This window comes from Bombus terrestris, chromosome 8 (genome assembly GCF_910591885.1).
Source record: "Bombus terrestris chromosome 8, iyBomTerr1.2, whole genome shotgun sequence".
In the NCBI taxonomy this organism is placed as follows: Eukaryota; Metazoa; Arthropoda; class Insecta; order Hymenoptera; family Apidae; genus Bombus; species Bombus terrestris.
The window spans coordinates 2,156,503-2,179,205 of NC_063276.1; the positions used below are offsets into that span (position 1 = coordinate 2,156,503).

A 22,703-nucleotide genomic window follows, 5' to 3' on the forward strand; every position below is an offset into this window, starting at 1 on the left:
AAGCAGAGAGAAGCGGTAGTGTAAGCACACGCACGACACCAGCAGGATATCTCGTTGCTCGGTGTGGCAACGATCTCTCGCTGTACTGTACGTCGTCGTTAGTCGTTACACGTCACGGCGCGCGCAATCGGCGAACAAAAGAGTGTGATTCTCCGTGATGGAGGAAAAAAGAAACTAAAAAAGACAGCGATGTAAAGAAAAAGATGGGAAAGAAGAGAAAAGAGGCATCGCGAAACGATCGTGCGAACTCATATCACTAGACGTGATGCAACGTGTACACGCTTGTTATTCTTTCGCGAGGAGATTCGTTCGACAATGAAACTCAAGGTCGTTCCACTTTCCAAGCTTCCCAGGAATCATAGCCGTTCCATCGTGATTTTTATTATCTGTGGCGCGCATCGTTGAGCAACGAACGAGGTGAATAAAATGATATAATTAAATATACATCCACCGAGACCAGGTATGTATCATTTCCCTTTAGTGTCGGAGATAACTGTATAAGGAAAGGTATTACGGGTACGAGTTTACGGGCGAACGTAAAGTTTTACTTTGGACGATCTTTTATAAGGATCGAGCTGCCTCGCGACTCCTCGCGTATATATTTGCTAGTGAGATTGCTTTTTAAGGCGTCACAGTTAGAAACATCACAGTTGCAACGAGCCTGAGATTCCAATATCAAAATAGATCAAAGTACGAATATTTCTCGAACGATGAAATATCATATACGTACGATACAGCCTATTTGAATGTAGCCAGAAAGTTACTCTACTCCAGAACGTTAATTTCTCGTCGCTTGTACAAATACAATTCCATATCGTTGCTACAATTACGTATTTAAAACCGATCGTCATCGATCAATGTTAGAAAGATCGGAAGCTACAAATATTTGTAAATAATTAACTTATTATGGATATTATAAATATCGTATAAGTTTTACGTAACCAAATTATACTACCGTTAAAATCTTGTGTAAGAGATATCTGGTGCAAATTTAGCATGGAATCTCTAGATAAGTATTTATGTAACGCGTCTAACGTATCCAGGAAAATATCAATAGAAATCAGAGGAACGCTCTTATGCTAACGGTACCAGTCAACCAGTACGTTACGCGCATAGAAACGTGAAAGAACAAAAAACAAATTACGCCTAATCCACTTCTCTACTGGTAGTCGTCTTGACAGACCCCACGCAACGTTAATAAAACCATCGATTTCAACTGGAAATCAAACCGCTTGGTGAAGCACATCGAACCTCGCATCGGTGATCGGTACCAGCACGAAGTAATCCGGATCGATTCCGCTACGATGATTCGCTAGTAACGAATATCACCGTCTTGCTCGTACCCTGTCAAACTATTGATACTCGTACACGGAGACGCATACACGCAGCAACTCCACTTACTACGGCCGATTACGTTTCTAGAGAAACTATTAAGGGGCGGTTCGCTTCTGTCGGAGCGCAACAGTTCAGCTTCGATACAATAGAGGACCCCTATTGAATAAGCCCAGATCCTTCGTAGGTTGGCCGTGGTATAGCGTTCGTGGTATAGCGTCCGTGAGCCTATGGTATAGCCGTGTATTCTGTTAACCTGCACTTCCACCGAGAGGACTTAGAGCGAAGTTCGCAAAGCGCTGCTGGTAGTACGGCCACTGACAGTGCTGCGTGTAGTAGAGGCGGTACGACGAATCGTACGATACAACCAGTTGCGAGCGTGTTAGTGTCAGTGGGCCTCTTACGCTGGGCCTCAGTCACGCCGGGCGTCAGTGACTTCGCGTCCGCCGGTTCGATCGGTTCTTCTTCTTCCGAGGCTTGGGCAACGTCGCCTCGTCCCACCGTGAAAAGCGTCCAACGAATTTCGCGCTCGCGACATCCTCCGCGATTCTTCTTTCGTCCTTAGGATGCGAGAAACTTTTTCAAAAAGAAATAAAATTGGAGAAAAACAGCGTGAATCTTTGCCGATCGTTGTGAATCGGACGGAGAAGGAAAGTTTGCACGTGCTCCTTGAAACGTTCTGCTCGAAGTATTCGATGAAGATTTGAATTTTGAGACTTTATCAAGTTGGTTTCTTGCCATCTTCCTTCGACGATAGATTCTGCTAAAGGCTACCAGGATGCGGTAGTTCAGCCTCGGTGATAGAGGAATCCGAGGGTGAGGATCGCGAAGGCTGCGAGGCGATAAAGCTAAAATACATGTTCCGAGGCACGTGAGAAGTTCCATTAAATCGTAAACGCGACGGGAATCGAGCCGCAGGAGATGCGATTGCTCCAACGCAGCCGGAAAGAGCGGACAGCGGTTGACACGTCGGTCGATCGATCGGTTGATTTGTATCGACGTTTCGCGATTAATAAATGGAGCGGAATTTTCGAAGCGAAGGAATGCCAATTCTGCAGAGCGAATGGCGTTTCCTGTGATCAGTGAGCTTTCAAAGAACTCGTGAAACCGATCCACGATCGATCGAACGAATCATCAGCTGTTTGGAAGAATGACGCAACGTTTTTCCTTAGCGACTGTCGTCGTCGTCGTCGTTGAAAAGGAAGGGATCGTCAACCTTGGTGAGCAGTGCAATGTCGAAGATGGGTCATTCGCGAAGGACACGAAAGCACTCGAGAAGAGAATTTACACGGTGCTGAGTCAAAGGATCGGTAACGCGAAGGATTAAACGAATTATCTCCGGGTTTTGCAACAACGACCATCGAACCGTGATCGCTAATCTCACTGCGTGCTGTTGCTTGCGGTAACAGTTAGTGTCCAGTGAATGAATTCTCGGTCGCGCTCGATGACTGCAACGATCGGCTTTCAGCTTGATCGAGATCGATTCTGAAATCTTGTCCCGCCCGTTCACGATCCGTCTATCGTCGATCGTGGAAATAATTATCCGCTAACTTCTCCGCAACGTTGAAGTGGAAAGTGACAGTGACGTCCAGATCCAAGTGACATAACCGAAGAAAGTGCCTGCTGAACCTGTTGCCGATTGACAGCCAGTTTCCGTCGACGTTCTGGGACTGACCAGATGACGCGGGGATAAAAATGCTGCCAAAAGTAAACGCGGGATTCGTTCTTTCACGACTACGATTCGATGACGTGCCGCTCTGGAAAGTTCTAAAGAAACGTCTCAAAGACTTTCTTCGTTACCGATACGCGACTCTCTCGTGAAATTCCTAACTTTGTCCATGTTGTAACGATGCAGAATCGTGTCACCGATTGGCGAAGAACGAACGGAACGTAGTGTCTGCGATCGAGTTAAACGAGATCAGTGAAAAAATAATATATAGTGCGGAACAATGTCGTCGAACGGTGAGTTTTCGACGATGTCCAGCGAGGAGGTACCTTCGCTGCCAAAGTCCCTGCCTAGTTCGAGGGAAGCGACGGCCGAGGGTAGTTCCGGTTCGAGCGGCGGCTACATGCCCCTTCGAGAGTTCCTTGATCGATTCTCGTTACCGAGAGTGGTCAGGCTCGAAGGTACCGGCGGCAGGCCAGTGTTGCTGTACAAACAGCAACAGAGATCGCTTCGGGTTAGTGCAACCCTATTGATCCATCGTTATCGGCACGACGTTAAAGTAGGACCGGAAATAGTCATTCCAGAGGGATACCCGGGTAAGTTTCACGTTCGTATTTCATAATAATACGGATTAGATATATACGTATGAATTAGATTCAAGTAGAGTAAGTATCTTCTTCGTGATATCGCACGAATATCGTTGATTTCGTAAAAGAGATACCTATACGCGTTAATGCAATTGCGATTTCATCACGTATCGTTTTTAACTTAATCGATTCCATAGACAAAGTCGATCGTCTTTGACCTCCTTTACCTGTTTAGGATGCCTAACGAGCATACTGCACACTCCCTCGTAATTAGACTCGAGGAGATTCGTTTGAACGTTGCGTCGGTTTCTTTCGCAAGAGGTTTGATTGCTCTCAGTTCTTTTTTCTTTTTCTTTTTTTTTTTTTTATTGAACGCAATTACTGTCATTTATGTTTGCATAATATATAATCAACATCTTCCATACTCTAAACTCGAGATGAAACTAATAAAGTATAGAAGCTCGGGATTACATCTATGCCCTTTTATTTCTTCTATCGTACGTCACGTATTTTTCATGAATCTCTATTTCGTTCGCAAGATTCGACGCGATATCAGTTTCGCTAACTTCCTATTCATCGTTTAACAATGTAAAATCAACGCCACTCTCCTTTCCGATTTTTCACCCGGGCAATGAGTCAGAGCTCATGAAACCTGTTCAATGGTAAACGATCGAAAAAAAGAACAAACTATTAGAGAAAAGGAAAGAAAGGAAGGATGGAAAAATAAAAATGAAAGAAGACATCAGGGTTGGTTATAATTGATAGTGAACCATAATCGTCGGCAGCCAGCGGTTAGCTCTTAATGGGCCCGGTATCCGGTAGACATTTTCAGGAAAACGTAAATTATGCCCGGTAAAGCAAACGGGAACGGTTGTGATAACCAGCTTAGATCACTGAAACAGGTTATACTGTATGCTCCGCGAATGCGTCGACAACGTTTGAAAGAGGTCGCTAATGCTTCGCGGCGAGAACCCGGTTGCTCGCTATCAGAAGTACCAGAACTTGTCCTCTCCTCCTTTTCAATCGTAAACCACTTTGTAGCAATAAGTTTGCAAAACGGGCACAGAGACCACGACCACGATCACGACCATGGTCTCGACCTCTACAAGGTAGATTTCTTCCCCCGAGCCTTCTCCATATTGGTTTTCTGACATTTGCAACGGAAATTACGAGGTAATAAACCGGAGTAACGCGAACCTATTAGTTTCAACCGATAAGAATAAAGCAAGCAAAGTTTAAGATCAGGGTGGTTGCTTCTTCCAACCACTGTCCCCGTAACGACGTCGGGTTTCTTAAAATAAAAAAAATGATCGTGAAATAAATCGATTCTTTACCCTGTTGTTTCTTTTTCCTTGTTGCTTTAATCGCACGTAGAGTTGCAAGTATATTTATCGGGTCGTAACATAAATAATATATCTCTCTTATTTTCTACATTTACCTGTAAATAAAAACATTTTTACAAAAATGTCGAGATAACGCGTTTATTAGAATAATCATGTACGCGTACGTCCAAACGATTTCAAGCCTATTTTAACCTCGGTCGAAAGCGATTATCCGTCCTCGACCTCTTCGGACGATCTAATGAAAACGTCACGAGTGGGCAGTGGGCATGGTGGTTAGCATACCTGCCTTGTTACTCGATAGTTGCAACACGACAGAGTTATTGAAGCGACGCCTAACGGATTAACCTGTCGATTGCTGGCCGCGACGAAAGGAGGTTGCAACGACGGTGACGTCAAGCGTCCAAGAAACCAGCTACGAATTTCGTTTTTATGTATGTGCGTCGCGTGCGGAGATCGTTGATTCATCGGGGAAAATTGCTACGCCGATTGCCACACTTTTACTATTAACGCCGATCGTGTTCGGCCCACGTTTCCAACGATCCGTCAATGAATCACTGTTTCCAGTTCTTTGAAACATAATCGAGAAATTACGCTTGGCTCTACACTGACCTTTCCATCTGGAGTAAACATTGATGCATATGTATAACCAGAAACACGAAACGTCGTTCACTAATGAGACGATGGAAGAGCACAATTTGAAACATTCGTCTCATATTATGAACCGAACGCTGAGATCTAAAATCTAGTTCGATCTGACGGATTGGAATATATTATACTTAATATATTATACTTAAAAATATATCGCATTTCGCATAAAATAATTGCAATTTATTATACAACATAATTGTTACGTGATATTATCGAGCTTAATCGTTGATTAGAATAGTAGACGCTTACAGAATTTTAATACAGAATTTTAATACAGAATTGAATCACGTTGCCTAACCTTCTAACGACCACGAAAATTTCAATGTACACGTACGAGATACGCTGCAAAAGACCTAATACATTTTCTCAAAAACAATAAATTATCGCTCTGGACGCGTGCCACGAGAGGAAAAACGCTCTTCCATATTGTCTCGGGACTTCTATACCGATACGGTAAATTATTTCAACGAAGGATCGTTATCGTCGACAATAAGGATGATCATTCCGTGGAACCGAGAGTTCGAGACAAATTGGTCTGCTCCAATTTATCGTAACAAATAGCGCAACGCACACGCCTAAGCGAGCTTTGCAGTCCGATCGTAAATATGCGGTTCGTGCTGGCCAGCGCAGGTTATATCGAACAGGCACTAACAATAAATTGACTAAGGAAACATTATTTAACGCCTACGAATTCGCTATAAGTGCGGCACAATTCACGATGAGCCCCGTGAGCATGATAAAAACTCGACCTATGCCCACGTGACAACCATGCTTCCATTCGTCCTTCCCCGATCGTTTAACACGGTACTGTACACGATGCAGTTCATAGTATTGCGATGTCGTGACATTATGTAACTGAATGGTTTATCAAATGGAAAGTACGAACCATTTACTTAAAAAAAAAAGAAACAAATATTTCTTTATCGATATCCTATAAAAAGAAAATCCGGATAATTCGTGTGGCTAGCATTAGCTAAGTATTTTTATCGAATTTAATCGAAGAGAACGTTTATATTAATTTACGATATATTGAAATTCCTCGACGAAATTGATTCCTCTCCATAGAGAACCGAAGAAGACGGATCTCTTTAAATGGGAGAATCGGAATCGCGTTTCGTTCTAACCAGGTGGCTTCATTAGGCGAATCGATCTCGCGTCAGGTCAATCAGCCAGCAAAGACTCTTTGTGATTCGCGTGCAGCAAGAAATTCTCAGGTGCCATGGCGAACAGAGCTGTGCTCGCGGTCCCGGCTAACTGTTCCACCGGCCACCACTTTTCCTTCTGCGTCATCGTGGAATTTCAAGCGGCACGATCGGTTCCGTTCCGAGCGGACACTTTCGTCACCCGACTAATCCCATTTGTCCAACGCACGTGCATGAAATGCACGATCGGTACACGCTGCTACGGCAATCGAATCGAATTACAGTATTTACAGTCAGTTATGCGTTACTCGCTCGGACGATCCTTCGAAACCTTGTTACTGAAACGGTACGAATCGATTTTTCCACGTCAAGGTTGCTCGGTAACGATCCTTACCGAACAGAATAGTTCGATTATTACAGTCGAGTACCCCGCGATGACCGCGGAGAAATTTTCCCATTCTGCCTTAATTAGTTTCAAGTGAAACGTAAACCCTAACGAATCTATTGATCTTGTTCTAAGAGAATCCCATTCCTGATGAAAAAATCGCGAAATGACGCTAGAAAATGATGAAATATAGAAGGTCGAATGCCACAACCGTAGAAAGTACAAATGAAACTCTAGGGAAAACTGACTCACTGGGCGACTCGACTGACAGCCCACGCGGTTTGCAATTTATGTTGAATTTTTTTCCATTATTAGCTAGGCAGCTATCAGATTATAAATTATTATAGTATATAGTTAGGTTAAACGTTATAAAAATACCATTATGTAAATACTATTCACGTGCTATTTAACGATGCGTTTGAAGGTAGTAATTCCTCACGCTTAATGATACACTAGGGTGTCGTTATATTAGAACGTGTATTTCAGTTAGTCTCATTGCAGCTGCAGGATCTTTTTGAACAAGTTTTTCGTCTTGTTTACGATATTAGTTAAATAAACCAGTTGTACGAGTTGTTTCATACAGCTAAATATTTAACGCGCATCAAGAAGAGATCCATTTAAACGATGTCAAATATTTAATAAGTTCCTAGTCGAAGAATTCGGACTACGTTTGATGCAAAATCTTAATCGAAAGTTAAAATATCGATAATGTACGCTAATGTATCGCTCGATCTTAAAATCGCTTTCTTATTAAAAAAAAAAAAAAAATGTTATATCTATATCGTGTCTTTTACGATATACATCGTACGTCGCTTTACGCGTTTACCGTAAAAATGCAAATTGACTGAAATTTGATTTACTCGTTAAAGATAGATTATAGGAGAAGAAAATTGAATAATGCAAAAACGCGTAAAAAGAGGATTCGCGTTAGCATTCATTGACCAATTATTAAAATTAGCTTCGTCCTATTCCCTATTTTATACTTTCTTTATAGGATCTATTTTACTTTCATTCGCGAGCAAGTTGAAAAAAACGAGCGTAAGCTGAATCTTAAATGCGTTACAACTTTTATCTAACGATGCTAGTAAAATAACAGAGGCCGTTCATAAGAAACGAATGGCTGCTAATTAGGAATATGGTTGTGAAGAAAGTTTATTATTTTGCGCGTTGTGTCATAAAACGACGGAGAATGTAGCCAAGATAAAACCTGAAAAGTAGTTTATGGCAGTAGAATGAGATGACTCGTAAAATAATTAGAAGTCAATATACAAGCTTTTTGCATACTACCATTTGTAAAGCGCGTATAAACACCAATCATGTCCAATTAAAGGAAGTGAAAATAATTGAGTCTTCAAATTTTACTGCAAGTTTATAAAGCTCCTATCATTAATACGATTTTATTCACCGCTTTAATTCATTTTATAGAATATTTATAAATTATCATTAGCTTTCCCGATAATTTCTAAAAGAAACGCAACTTTATATCCATTGTCTTCAATGACATCGATTTCTTTCTAATTCTAATTATGATCATGATCGTTTCGATATTTTAGTCGCAGAAAACATTTCAGAAGTGTATTCGTTATAAAAAAATTCCCTTTCTACGCTTTTCACCGATATATGTTTGTCATCGATAAAATATGTCACAATATGATGAAAGCTGTCCAAATTTTCCTGCAAAAATAAACGAATTACGAAACGTCCACCTGACCGTCCAATATAGACCGCAAAGTGCTGACGAGAAAGCAACAGGGAGGGAAAAAGTTGGGGATTGGATGCAAGAAATAATCCACTACGAAGCCTGCACCGAAAGCATGCTTCGCGTTCACCATAAATCATCGTAATCAGCTTACGACAGCGTGCAAAAAGCGGCGAGGATTTTTTCTAGGTTTTTCCTATGGATACGCGGCGTAACCAGGGGAACGAAATGAAGACATTTGAGAGGGACAAAAAGGGGCGTCGCGGTCTCCGGAACGTATCTCAAGTCCGGGAGGGTGCATCAAACTCCGATGAGAGTAGGAATATCCTGGTACACCGGTGCTGCCTCTCTACCCGTGGAAGCTGCTTATGAAATTGTAATGGCGCGCGCGGTCTCGAAGCTCCACGCCGATCAACAAGGACGAACGGTGTATCGATTTTAATTTCAGCAGATGGGAAAAACGACAATGCATCGATGCACCGAGGCAATTCCAACCCTACCCCTCCCCTTTCCTTCACTATCGAACGAAGCCTCCGTCCCATAGATTCCATAGACTATAGACGACCGTTGCCTCGATCCTCGCTTCGGAATCGGTAGTAAGGGGGAAATGGAATCTACGTCGAGGGAACTTGAACCTTCAACCGGGATAAAATTACTAGGGAAGATTCAACCGTGCATCCGATTCCAGGGGCTGATAGCGACGATGGACGATATCGCACAAATCACCGGCTCACTTAACTACTATTCGTGCAAACCCTCGGCTACGACTCCAGGCTCCAGTTTACAGTAATTTATTAGGCGTGTAAACCTCCAGCTCTGCACCGGGGTCGACGGCCTCGTCCCTCTCATCAGGAGACCTTCGGCTCCTTCCATTTTTTCCCCCCTTGTGCTCGCGACGCTGCTCAAATGCTTCTCCACCAAGAATGCTTTAACTCCCCTTCGTGCTCCACGCTTTTTGCAACATCGAAAATCATCGGCCGCGCTCCTGTCATGAAATTTACATTCCACGGATATGGGGAAACCATGTGGATGGTAAGAATAACGATCCGTTGGACAACCTGTTCCTATACGGATCTTTCAACAGATTCCATGTACAAGCGGAAAGCAAAATTGAAATACAACGGAAAAAGTTGCATCGGTATTTTTAGTTAAAGAAGAATAACATGTGCCTTAAATTCCTGATACCGTCGCTTAATACACGCCGTCTCTAAGAATCCTGTAGCCTCGAGTCACGCTGATTTAACGTTTTGATTAATAAACCGCTTCGCAAATGTGCTCCATTTGCGAACATTATAAATGATACAGCAACAGGTTCAATAAACTACAACAATGGGACTTTCGAATGACCCCTGGCCTGGAAATTTCTGGCGAATTAAATATGATTATGGAAGGTCGTTGCGAGTCTCCTCCATTCTCGTTTGTTCCTGCGCTAACATTTTCTCAAACGTCTTATGATCGTTTCGCCTGAACAATACACGTTTTCCCACATGGTTAATCCACGAATCTAGGATTATATAAGGAATTAAAAATCTACCGAATCGTACATTCCCATCGTATAAGACACTCGATATTATTTGAAAGGTTTAATGGAAAAGTGGCACGAGTTTACTCTTTCTCGGCAGTCTCTTATTTAGTTTGATACATCCGCTTAAATTCATACGCGAACAACGCGCATAAGAAGTGGACTGTAAGCATTTTGAAAACAGGCACGAGAAGGGGTACGATAATCATAAGCCATTATCGCATTTAACCGCTACCCTTAATTACAAGTTAATTCTAACCAGAGTAACTGGAAAAAAATGAAACGCCTAAAGGATATATCTCGTTACGGCTATCTGTTCTACCTTCGTTAATTGAGAAGTGTAGATAAAATGCATAAAAAGTGCAGGAGAAGCTTCTTACATAAATCGAAACTCGTTTTTCGGAACATGTTCGGTCAAAGGATGAATCGAAGAGGCATATAAAATTTGATATTCTTTTCATTGAAAGTAATCAACTTTAATAATTCAACAGTTGCGGAAATTACGTTGATTTTAAGTAGGAAAAAAGCGAAACTAAAATCGTCCAGCGATAATTTGTTGTTATAATCCTTCTCTTTTATCATTAACATAGCAGATACTTATCGAGACTCGAATACTCGCTTGATCAAGATATTAAAGGAAGTAATCTAAGTTTTTGTCGTATAAAGGAGCGGTACAATATAATATTTATACGTTAAAATATGAAAAGGGGGAAACTTTAAATTGATAAGCCATTGATCGACGTTCGGTTTTAACGATACACGTTATTTACACATTTATTATATGTATTTACATATTTATCGGTAAATGATACTAGTAACACACAGGTTAACGAACCGAGATCAGCTTGATCTTTCCTCGTTGTGGGAATTCTGGTCTCGTGCGTGTATTTAAAAAAGAAAAACTATCTTATTTCCGAATAAATATCACACTTGACATTAGGTTCGTTGAATAGTCTAGAGAAAGGTAACTGAACGTGGTACAAATGAAACTGTAAGCCGAAGATAAGGATCATGTTACTTTGTTGTACCGTTTGGCGGGCGTAAAACGCGTGTCTTTCTAATTCTGGTTGTTTGCGAAAGTAGCAGATCTTCCAGAACCGTGCGGTCAGACGTGGAAAAATTTGTATTTGAACCTTTGTCGAAAGAAAGACCTTCGAAACAGGCTAAAGCGCGAAGGGAAGAGTTCTGCGACCACAAGTCACGCCAATTTAACCTGTCCACTGCAAGGTCTACGCTCTACGGCTTTGTTCGCTTGACTGCAAATCAAGCTAGTTTTCTCTACTACAATGGGGCCTAGCCATTCAACACAATCGAGAATCGAAAAGCGAGCACAAGTTAGCTGATTAGAAATGAATTCTCCGTTACTTATCTTGGAATAGAAAACCGGATAGGAACAACACGAGAAAATAGTTTACAAACTGCTTGTAGAACTCACCGGATACGTGCTAATTCTGAACGAAATATTCATTAAGACAGTATTCTACTAATATTTTTAAACTTTTTGAAAAAAAAATTATAATTATAGGAATTATATGAATTATTGATTCCTTCCCATAACATAACATCGTGGGTTGATGGGTCAATGACCATTATATTTATCAAAAAGTTTGCTTCGATAAAGGAATTTACACAAAGCGATCTTGGAAAAACGTGTTTCGTATTTCTGAATATCAAAGCTCTAATATCTTGTCGGCTACGTGCATTTATCGAAGCCGTTGCACAGGTTAGAACAAAGCCATGGCCAGAAAAATATCCAATATTATTATTACAGTCTTTTGTAAGTTTTCTAAACATCATTCTATACGAGCAAAGCTATTTTACCGATCGTGGCTTCGACGATAGCTATTGCCTCGATTTTTAAATAACAGTCATTATATCCTAGACGTAGCCGTATATGGATTTCGTGAACCCACAGAAATGGACGACGATGAAGGAGCAAGGAACCATTCTCTTTCTTTCGATTCGTCTGAACCGTCCAATTTCTTTGAAAGGGTAGAATCTAGAAAAGGTAAGCTTCGAACGAATAAAGGTTGCTAGGATCGAATCATTGTTCGTGTATATCATTCCCTTCTCTAATCATTGGAACGATCACGATGTTACTGCCATTACAATTGCATATTTCCTGCTAAAATTATCGACTTATTTCTTATTCGTGGAAAAATACCTTTTATTTTGAAAGGCTCGTAATGCCATGTTCACGCCGACAAGAGATCGTTGCTCACTGACCATAACATTGCGAAATATAAAGTGTTCCGTACCTTGAAATAACGAGTAACATTATCGGTCGATCGAAATAATTATCATCGTCGATGTTTTACAATCGTTTCACGAAATTGCGTGTGAAAGCGTAATCGAGATCCCACATAATTAAAAAGTTATTCGATGAGGAAGTACTAACTCGTTTGCCCCATGTAAAAGACGTTTAGTCGCGCCACCTTCCCATATGTGTGTAATTATCATCTCAGGCTTATTCACTGGTTTAAGCACTTTCTGCCGTGATTAATGCGTAAACTACGTGTAGTATATAAACCAGTATGTTGTTGCATCGCCGATCGATTTTTTTCCAACCGTCGGAGAAAATATTCGACCATGATGAGCCAAGTTATTTATAATACAATAACGATAGTAAAATTTATCTATTTTGGATCGATTTTTCCGGCCTATGTCGTTATTTGTTTTAAGATACTACTAGGAAATGCTTAAGGATAAAAAAACTGCGATAATATTGTTGTGCAACGTTATTCCCTAACGGTAAGAGCGTGCAACGATCACTGTCGCTGGCGTAAAAGAGGCCTAACGTTCTCTGGAAATCTATCAGCGACAGAGATGTAGAAATGGTTTCGAAGAAACTATTTCGAATTACAACCGGCATTCTGGTGAAACACAATGGTCCTTTGACAAGAAGTAAATGACAAGCGTTGAAAGGTAAGCACGGCAAATATGAAATATCACGAGGATCCGGCTGAATATGGTGAAATTACGAAAAATCGATAACATTATGAAATCAGGAAGACACGTAACGTATCAAGATGTATCGATTTTACGGCGCATCTTACGTATCATGAAGTACGAATCTTACGGTACTGTGCACCAAGAAATATAGATCTTACGGTGCATCGATGATTAACGACGATGATATGGGTTTTAATTGCAGGATGTTTCGATTCCACCGCATTGGTATCGAGTTGCTCGTAAATAAATTTTATTTCCTCCCTATTTAAGTTTGAAAACGTTTTTGAAATTTCAAATGGACAATTTTCTTAAACGCGACAATACGTACGTATTAACTTCAATCTTTCTAAAACTAACGTAGCTTATACGGTAATTTATTTTCTCTGAGGCAAAATTGAATTTAGAGATATAAAACTTTGGGCCAAACATTTACAGGACGAACAATTGCAAATACAATCAACGTGTCTGAACAACGTTGTCTCGACAATTTCTACGAGCTTCTCCCGATAAACGGATATCTCGAAGCCGAATATCGCAAAAAGGGAGCGACGCTAATCGTTAGAACCAAAGGCAAACTCAGCGTGAAAGCATTCCAGTGCATGGGCATACCGAGACGTTTAAAAGTATCCGATCCCAAAGAGAAGATAGCATCTGGAATCGCGTGGACCATGGTCGATTTCATTGAGAAAGGAGCTACTCCTTTCACGAGCCGAGGAAAAATCCCAGTCAGAATTAATTCCTGAAGAGCGTTACAATGTGACGTGGACCTTGCAGGCGCACCTGGATCACGCGAACATCTGGTTCCTCGAGGGGTAACAACCTTAAGCATGGTTCCTTCGCTATTCTCCAGTCCATTCGCTACTTCAGTCCAGTTCCTAGAAAAGGGGAGGTTGCACGACACATAGCTTTATTCAACACCCGCGTTTTGAAAGTTGAACCTCGACACGTGCTGTAAATGGTTCTGCAATGCGCACTGTTTTGCAATGCATCGCCTCGTACCACGCGTGGACCGCTAATGTGTCACTTCTGATTACTCGAGCGAACGTGCAATAAAAATGTGGACAAAGCGAGTCAGTTAGACTTATGATCTTTCGTGTAATGTCTTTAATTTATTATAGAAACGAGAGTGAATCGTGTTACGCGTTATAAAACTGTTCGTTTACTCCTTAAAAATCATACTTACATTACTTTATCATCAATCATCGAATTATTCAGCAATTAAAACAAACATACGTATGTATTCGCGTCACTTATTATTACTGGCCATTAAAAATTTCCTTTCGTACTAACTTTTACTTTGACCGACGCTATCGATCTTCGTAGACGTCAAATCGTCGCTACTTATCCACGCGATCTTCCAAACATTCGAAACAGTTTAATAGCCGTATAAACAGCTTTGTATATAAATGTAAAAGTTCCGGAAACGATCTGCCCGATTAATGAATGCGGAATCGCCGAACAAAAAGCGAAGCATTATCGTGGGCTACGCTGACAATGACTTTGACACGGCTGTTCCGAGTGCTTTCTCAGAAGGAACATTATTCTCCTTGAATAATTAATCGAAAAGCTATGTAATTACATCATTAATTGCGTAACCGCGTGATAGCGTAGCATAATTAAGAAGTCAAGGAAGTCGATGCGAACGAAAGGAACTGCTACCGGGTTCGTGCGACTCCTCTTTTCCCTCGTTCGAGTTGGCTTTCCATTGGATTTTTCCAACGGATACGACGATCTCTTCGATTGTAATCTGAATGCAACACAAACGGCCGAGTCGCGTTAACTATGTCGGATGCGGGCGTGGAAATGGAAAGTGGAGGAAGCTCGCTTGTGCAATTCTCCGTTGATTACGAGAAGTACGCGTTTGCAATGTTTCTTTTCCGGAGTGAACACTCCCGAGTTTAGTGTTATTCCATGCTGACTGTGCACACTCGAGAACGATCACGCTCGATTTCTATCCGTTGAAATTTCCTTCAACCTATTTTACCTAGAGAATATTTTCTCTACGGAAGAAAATAAATAGTCAGCAGGGCGAGTAGTCGCGCTTCCGCCCGAACTATCGCCAATATCGAGAGAAACCTTTATCCTTGAATTCATTTACCTTGATAAATAGTCTCGACTCGCAGCGCGTGTCTCCGATTCCGAAAAGGACCCCATTGTCCAAATGCGTTCTTCGTGCTCGCGTAGCCGTATCAAAAACAAACTCCACAGCAATTACAAGGGAGGAAAGAAGGAAGAAGAAGATGGGCCAAAGATTCATATCTCCCCGTGGCTAGGGTCGTCTGGGATAGCCGTGGTGGCATTCCAGGACGAACGATCAGCGGACGAAGGTAGTGCAGCGGCGCGCTACGCTGCGCTGGTGCGCTCACTCGCGAGCACACGGTCCTTAAAGGCCGGATTCGACGCGCAGCGTGCGTGCATTCGCATCGTAGCGGCATTCTTAAATCAATTAGCGACGACCAAAAGAACCAGCCGACCTTCGATCAGCCGACCACTCGGCTACCGTGTCCCCGTTGCTGCGGATCGCTGCTATTACCGCCGCGGGGCGCGCGTCTATTCTATCGTCGTCCAACTTTCGAACGCTTTTTGCCGCCAAACCGAAACACGCCGCCGTGTATTTCCTTCCTACTAAATGGCTACATCCTTTCGTCCTTCTTCGGAAGACCACCGACCGCGAACACGACGGAACGCGAATCCCCGATTTATTTCAAGTCTCTAGGCCAACTTTTTCCCCGCCTCCACCGGGGACTCCAACAGGTAACCTACGTTTCTAAGTGGGCTTGGATAAGGGGATGCTGGGATACCTTCTACTCGATGATATTATTACGACCTGAATCAAAGGAAGATATCTCCGCTCTCTGGCGTTGATATCGAACGATATCGTTTGGATTGGAAATATTTCAATTTTGGTAAAAATCGGCAGAGAATTTTTGATTCCGTGGCTGATATAACGTACGTAAGACGGAGTAAACGGAGTAAAACGATTTAATTTACAACGTAACCCCATAACGAGTCAAAGGTTTGTGTCAACGTGATTCCGAACGAACGACGACACGGAACTCTCGTTAGAATTTAGAGGGTCGTAATTTTATTTTACAGGCCGAATGGCGCACGGTTCCGCGTAATTCCTCCATCGAAGCGAAGTACGTTACTCCTCGTAGAAGTTCGTAAATTAACAACAATACTAGAACGGTGTGTTACTTACGATCCACAAAACGAAATGGAAAATACGAAACGCGGAAAGCGTAAAATTGCCGTTTGCTTGTAAATCGTACGTAAGTTGCGCACACCCACCGATTCGAACGTTGCTAACGTCGCGCGACCACCAGTTCCCGAAGACGTAGCATGGAAGCCCGTTACGAATGACATAACGGCAACTTCGATCTTGCGCCAAGACGGAGAAAACGAGGCAAAACACGGATAATGCCGTGGACCGCGGCAATACCAGGAAGGGCAGTCGATATTTCGTTTCTTTGTCGGATCGTTGCGGTCGATTCCTAGATCAGCCAAGGGGACAAATCGAAACGAGAAACAAAACGAACGGTGCTGAGCATCAGGTAAAAGGCCTGAAGAGAAGGAACGGTCGCAATCGAGTCACAGTCACAGGAAAACAATCCTGCCCAACAAGGAAGAAACGCGGTGAAGAAACACGCAAACCCAAGTTACTTGGACGATGCATCGAGTAAACGGAGAAAAATGTTTATTACTTTAGGAATAAAATTGTTTTGCGTTCCGTTACTGCGCTCCCCTGTTCAAATCGTTGCATATATCTGTGGGTATATACTTTTATAGATACTATAAAATATTATGTATTTCCACAAAGATAATTAACACTATGTATAAATATGTACATCCATAAGTCTGATTGTATGCCATATTCTTGCTAATTATTGGTTTCCGCGGTCTTATTTTACAAGCTATAAACGTCAATTGCGAGCGCATTACGAAAGCCAATATTATACGCAATATTAAATACCTCTTCCACAATTGAAATCACTTAAATAGAACGTATACCCATCGAACTGGGTAACCGTTTGTTAAATACGTATCTGTACGTCTGTTTTAAGAACGAAGGATTCTATTACGTCGATCACAAAAGAGACTAAAAATTTATTTGACTTTCACGAACTTTGAAGAATGTCCTCTCTCTATTCAGAATGCCTTTCTATACGAATGCAACGAGGGTTAACTTAAAACTAACGTTCGAACTGTTCGAACGCGTTAAACTTTAGCACGTCAGTTCGTAATAGAAAAAAAAGGTAGAAAAAAGTGTATTGTCCCAAAGAATAAATGAAAAGAAAACGCAATAATCTGTCACATTCCGTGGTCGGCGGCTCTCGTAAGTGCAGCACCAAGGAATGCGACCAATTATAGCTAGAAGAAAACCGAACGGTTTCCGGCGTGTTCCATTGGAAATTACGCGAGGCATTCGCTAATTGCCCAGCAGAAGCGCGCGCGCGCATCGATTCCTTTCCCCCAAGTTGAACGCCGGCAGAAATCAAAAGACAGCGATCTCTCTGGCAACATTTTAGGTTCGGTTAAACTGTATCATAATTACCCGAATCGCCGGCGTAACTCGCAGCGGCTGTAATAACAACGCGAGATAATTTTATATGCATAACGCATATCGGTTAGCGGATGATACGAGGCCACACACCGTATTCACCAACGCGGTTAACTATAATTTAAAAGCGTCTTGTTATATTTCTTCTCACGTTTCTCCTTACCCATCGTACAGTACACCGGAGCCGTTTTATACCCGTGCACAGTTCGGTATACAGAGACAGGGTAGTAGAAATCCTCGTCCGGTACACGTTCACGCGCTATCGCGAACCCAAGAAGAGCGTGCTCGCGCGCATGAGGGTGTAATATAATTCAGTGCCTCCATGGCGATGGCGTCCTTTCGTTCGACCGATATAACGCGCGAATTACTTGCACGTAATATACTGCGAAACAAAGCCCGTTAACGTCACGAAACGGTGAGCTGCAAGATATTTTGTTTAGTGTCCCGTAACTTATACTGTCCACGCACGACTTTGTAAGAGGCAGGGTAATTGAGTACTCGTACGAAACGACTGCTAATACGGCCGGCTGTTTTTACGCGCGCCAAACCTGAACGTAAATCTGTTCGTCCAGGGCGATATCTGAAAATGCCCTGGCTGATTTATGGGCCGGATCAGCTGCGCGAATATATCAGCCCAAGCAGGCAACAACGTACCGACCACCGCCAAACATAACGTGAAAACTCAATTTTTGCCAGACACTTTGTGTCCCGCCGGTATGTAATACATACTTGCCCGTACAAGCAGATGGAAAACGTTCGACTCGTGTAACTCCGCGGATTAAGCTTGTTCGATCAGCGTACTACATTGCTTCTATTTACAATCATCGTTATACGTATACTTGCAAGGATATTCAAATGGAGCGTGACTATCTTATTTTGTCGATGCTTTTCATTGTAAAAATTGGAGCAATTGTACGATGCAGAGAGAACGAAAAAAATTTGTCTAATAAGAAATGTAATTAAAACTGGGGAAATAGTACATTCAACGTTGTTTATAAAATCGATAGTTAACGTGTCGTTATGGATATACATTTCTGCCATTATCAATAAAATATTATTATTTCTTTAGTTTATTACGTTTCCATGTATCCACTAGTCGTAGTTATATCAACTCTGATCGAATATTATTTACATCCATATTTACTTCAACATTCTCTTTGTGCTTGAAATTATACGCTCGTAATTTAAACTGCATCACCGAGCCAGATTGCCTCATTTCATTAGCATAATCTTCATAAATCTTGGATAAAGCTTTTATCGCGCATGTAAGTAAATGCTGATTCTCTACGTTTCACACATTTCTGTTTCATCTAACTATTATACGAAAAAAACGGATATCGAAAAAAATCGCCCAACTTTAAAAGAAATAAACCCTCTCTAAATACTTTGTTCCATTGAATGAATAAAATAAACGTACCTATGATTTTGTATAAATGTTGTGTACAATTTCTAATTTTCTCGTGTCATTTTTACCAATACTCCTAGTTTTTATCCATAATTATTTGAATATTCGTTCACAATTTGCAGTTACTTTGACTCGATAATTTTATGTAAAATATATGTTGCAGAGTAGGATGATTCCTCTACTTTGTAGAAACTAATTTAGTCTACTATTTTATTACTGACATTATTGCTACCCGCTGCATCATCCATTATTCATAATGCAGCCTGGTAGACGATATATTTAACAAATTTTTCCAAGGAAAAAAAGTTCTGCCACTCAACCTCGAAACATTTTTTATAATGACGATAGAAGAGCCACGATTTAAGCGATCTGAATATTAAAGTGAAATGCAAAAGAAAATATCAAAGTTTGGTATCTTTATAAGACATAGAAGAATTAATCTGCAAGCGTATGGAAAAAATATCCAAGAATAATGAAACGTAAATGTCAGTTCTCTTATTAATAAATTACATTGGCACATTACGAACAATCATCAATGGTCGTTCCCGTGTCTGAATATCATTACTCTCGAAGCAATTGAGCAGTGAAATTTGCATTCAATCGTCGAAAGTATTATCCTACACGCCTAATGCTTCTACACAAACCTCTCCCCTGAAATATTATCATAGGAAGTATACGGTCTGACGACATTCCCCTTGCGATTCTCTTTGCAATTTTCAGTTCTTTTTTTCAAACAAATATGATCAAGTATAAGACAGTTTTGTCGAAAGACAACGAATGTAAGATTTGTTATTTTCACAGCTATACAAACACGTACAAAAATGAACTTCCATTCTCTTCAATTTCAGGATGGTTTTCTGTGATATCTGGCAACAATACAACGGGTAGTGCAAGAGTCTACAGAAGAGTCGATTCCTTAGTACGAGCAGGGGTACCAGCGTTTCTTTTGGCTGCACCTTTAAGGGCATATATTCTGACCCACTCGAAAATGGGTAAGTGAAAATATTGTGAATATGAAATACGTGCTAAGCTCTAAATTCGTTCTTCTATTACATATACGCATCATTCTTTGAGGTAACTCGTTAATTGTATAAATTAACTACTTGAAATGTCGCGTTCTTTGGAAATTTAATTAAGCGTGTGAAGCGAGAGTACGAAAATGGAAAAGGAAGAAACGAAGAAAATAGCGATAAGAGTGTTAAATAACAATACGTTGAAAACGTAAAAAGATCTATTAAATATTTAAAACAAAAGAGCAAAAGACTCAGAGTCTAACAGGATATAAAATGTAGCGTAAATGGAGAAGAAAATAGAAGATAATCTTAGTACAGAAAGAAAGAAGTTAAACGCGAACGAAGAGAGTAAAGTGAATCAATAGCGTACAAAAAAGTAGCAGAGAAGGCAAAGAAAGCAAAACACAGAGAAAGGAGAAAAAAAAGAGAAATAATGACACACATGAATGTAATATCGTAATGACAAGCGGCAACGTTCTTGACCTAAATGCATATAAATATCAATGTTCGTACCCTGATCTGGTAAAAAGAGAAATATGGGGAATGCGCAAATTATACGTTCCAAACGGTAGCAGAAAGTTAAATGCGGTAAATAGAATACATATATATGTGTGTGTGCGTGTGTGTGCGTGTGTGTGTGTATGTAACGGCGGAAATACGCAAAGCAGTGATATAAGAGGCGTACCGCATGAGCATTAAAGTCTCTGTCTTTGTCATACACTTAAAATTGTTGACATTAATTCTAAGAGGTACTATATTATATTTTCTATTAGACAAGAAATTATATTGTCATCGAAAATTAATAGGTAGGTCAAAAATATTCTTCACGATAGTACCTCTGATAGTACTTCTCAAGACAAATTCAATAATCTTTCATGTGTATCACCGGTTTCAATTATTTATTGAGATAATGGACTTACTTTGGTGGTTTTTGAAGAAACTCCACTGGATTAGGAAAGAGGGATGATGGTCTTGCTCGCGCCTGAAAAAAGAAGGCGTAAGAGGTTATTTCATATTGTAATGATAATCAATAATATTAATAAATGAACGTGTGTTAATTAGACAAACCTGCAGTAGCATAGGAAGACGACAAAATAGGAGAATATGTAAATAGGAATAATACACATAATAAATCACGCGAAATAAATTAATACGTCTTAACACTACAATTGTTGACATCTGAATATCGCTCCGCGCGGCAACTTCGTCTTTCGTTTCGTTTCGTAGTGATGGGGATGTCGCGGCGGCAAGTCGAGCACGTTTGAATCGACGAATTCAGCAGTAAACACACTATATTTCATACAAAAAAAAGAAAATACATTTAAGAGGTGGATATACAAGATGAATGTATTAGAAAGAAATATTCGTTCACTACTTTAATTTAGTTAAGTGTATAAAATTCATTGATAAATAAAAGATGTACATATGTATAATTAAATACAATGTCTTTTAGCATGAAATAAAGCTATGTTTCACCATATAATATAGAAATATGTATTATCTATATGCTTATTTTTATGAACTATTGCTTTTCATGATAATATTTACATGTATATACATATTATATACATTAAAATTAATCATTATTACTCGTAGATTACATTGACTCACATTACTATGGTTATATATTATTTAATTAAACATATTGTTATTAATAATCTCTATCAACAAAAATTTTGTGCAATCAAAAGAGCACTGTAGAGGAGATTGTTTTATATTTCAAAAGTTGACACGTATTATAATTAATAGAAAAAGAATGAACAAATTAATATTGTTTGTAAGATTTATGTATATAAAATCATATCGAATCACTAATCATCGTAAAAATTATTTCTTTTATTATTTTTATAGTTTTATTTTGCACTTACATTTCCATATTTTCTTTTATTCGCATTAAATTAATGATTTTGTACTTTTCATGTATCTCAATTTCGTCCTTGTAATATTTCTTAAGCATCAAAAACTTTGTAATTAAAAGTTCTTTATTTATTTGCAGAAAATGGCAATTTACGAGCTCATTACACAAAAACCACGATCAGAGCTGGGGAAATTCTACGATTAATAGCTGTTTTTCAAGACACAAGGAAATGTAGTACGGTTTCCTTCGGAATTTCCGGCAGCTCTTCCGAAAAGGATCAGTACGCTCAGTGTTTGGATCCACACGGTCGAGAAGTGTTTGCTCCCTTATCCGCAAGAGGCGAATTTTATGCTATATGTCAGAATGGAAGTATCGATACCGGAAGCGATGCAGTATTATACAAAGTGCATCACCTTGCGAGAAGACCATTGCCTCTCAGGGTAAGTTTATTCCATTGTTTTCTTCTATTCGTGTTTCTTTCCATCGTTGCTTTCCTTTGATAATGTTTTATCCCCCGTATCTACTATGAGATCTTGTATATCTGAATATTTACAAAAATTTGTAAACTTATTAAAAATATAATGCTTGAA

General features: G+C 40.3%; 1 protein-coding gene and 1 long non-coding RNA gene across 3 annotated transcripts in view; one reads left to right on the plus strand and one right to left on the minus strand.

The window, feature by feature from the left end:
* LOC100645006 overlaps positions 1–22,703 on the plus strand; it is a 24,819-nt gene continuing 2,116 nt past the window's right edge. The window contains exons 1-4 of one of the 2 annotated variants that reach the window (XM_048407936.1): positions 1–417; positions 2,505–3,594; positions 20,091–20,234; positions 22,252–22,553. In XM_048407936.1, coding sequence (XP_048263893.1) covers positions 3,282–3,594; positions 20,091–20,234; positions 22,252–22,553 — 759 coding nt within the window. In that variant the 5' untranslated portion in view covers positions 1–417; positions 2,505–3,281. Of the gene's footprint in view, positions 3,595–20,090; positions 20,235–22,251; positions 22,554–22,703 lie in introns of both variants that reach the window. The other variant, XM_003397007.4, reaches the window with a different exon arrangement.
* LOC125385529 overlaps positions 22,518–22,703 on the minus strand; it is a 1,304-nt gene continuing 1,118 nt past the window's right edge. The window contains exon 3 of the long non-coding RNA XR_007224913.1: positions 22,518–22,654. This is a non-coding gene — a long non-coding RNA (uncharacterized LOC125385529). The remainder of the gene's footprint in view (positions 22,655–22,703) is intronic.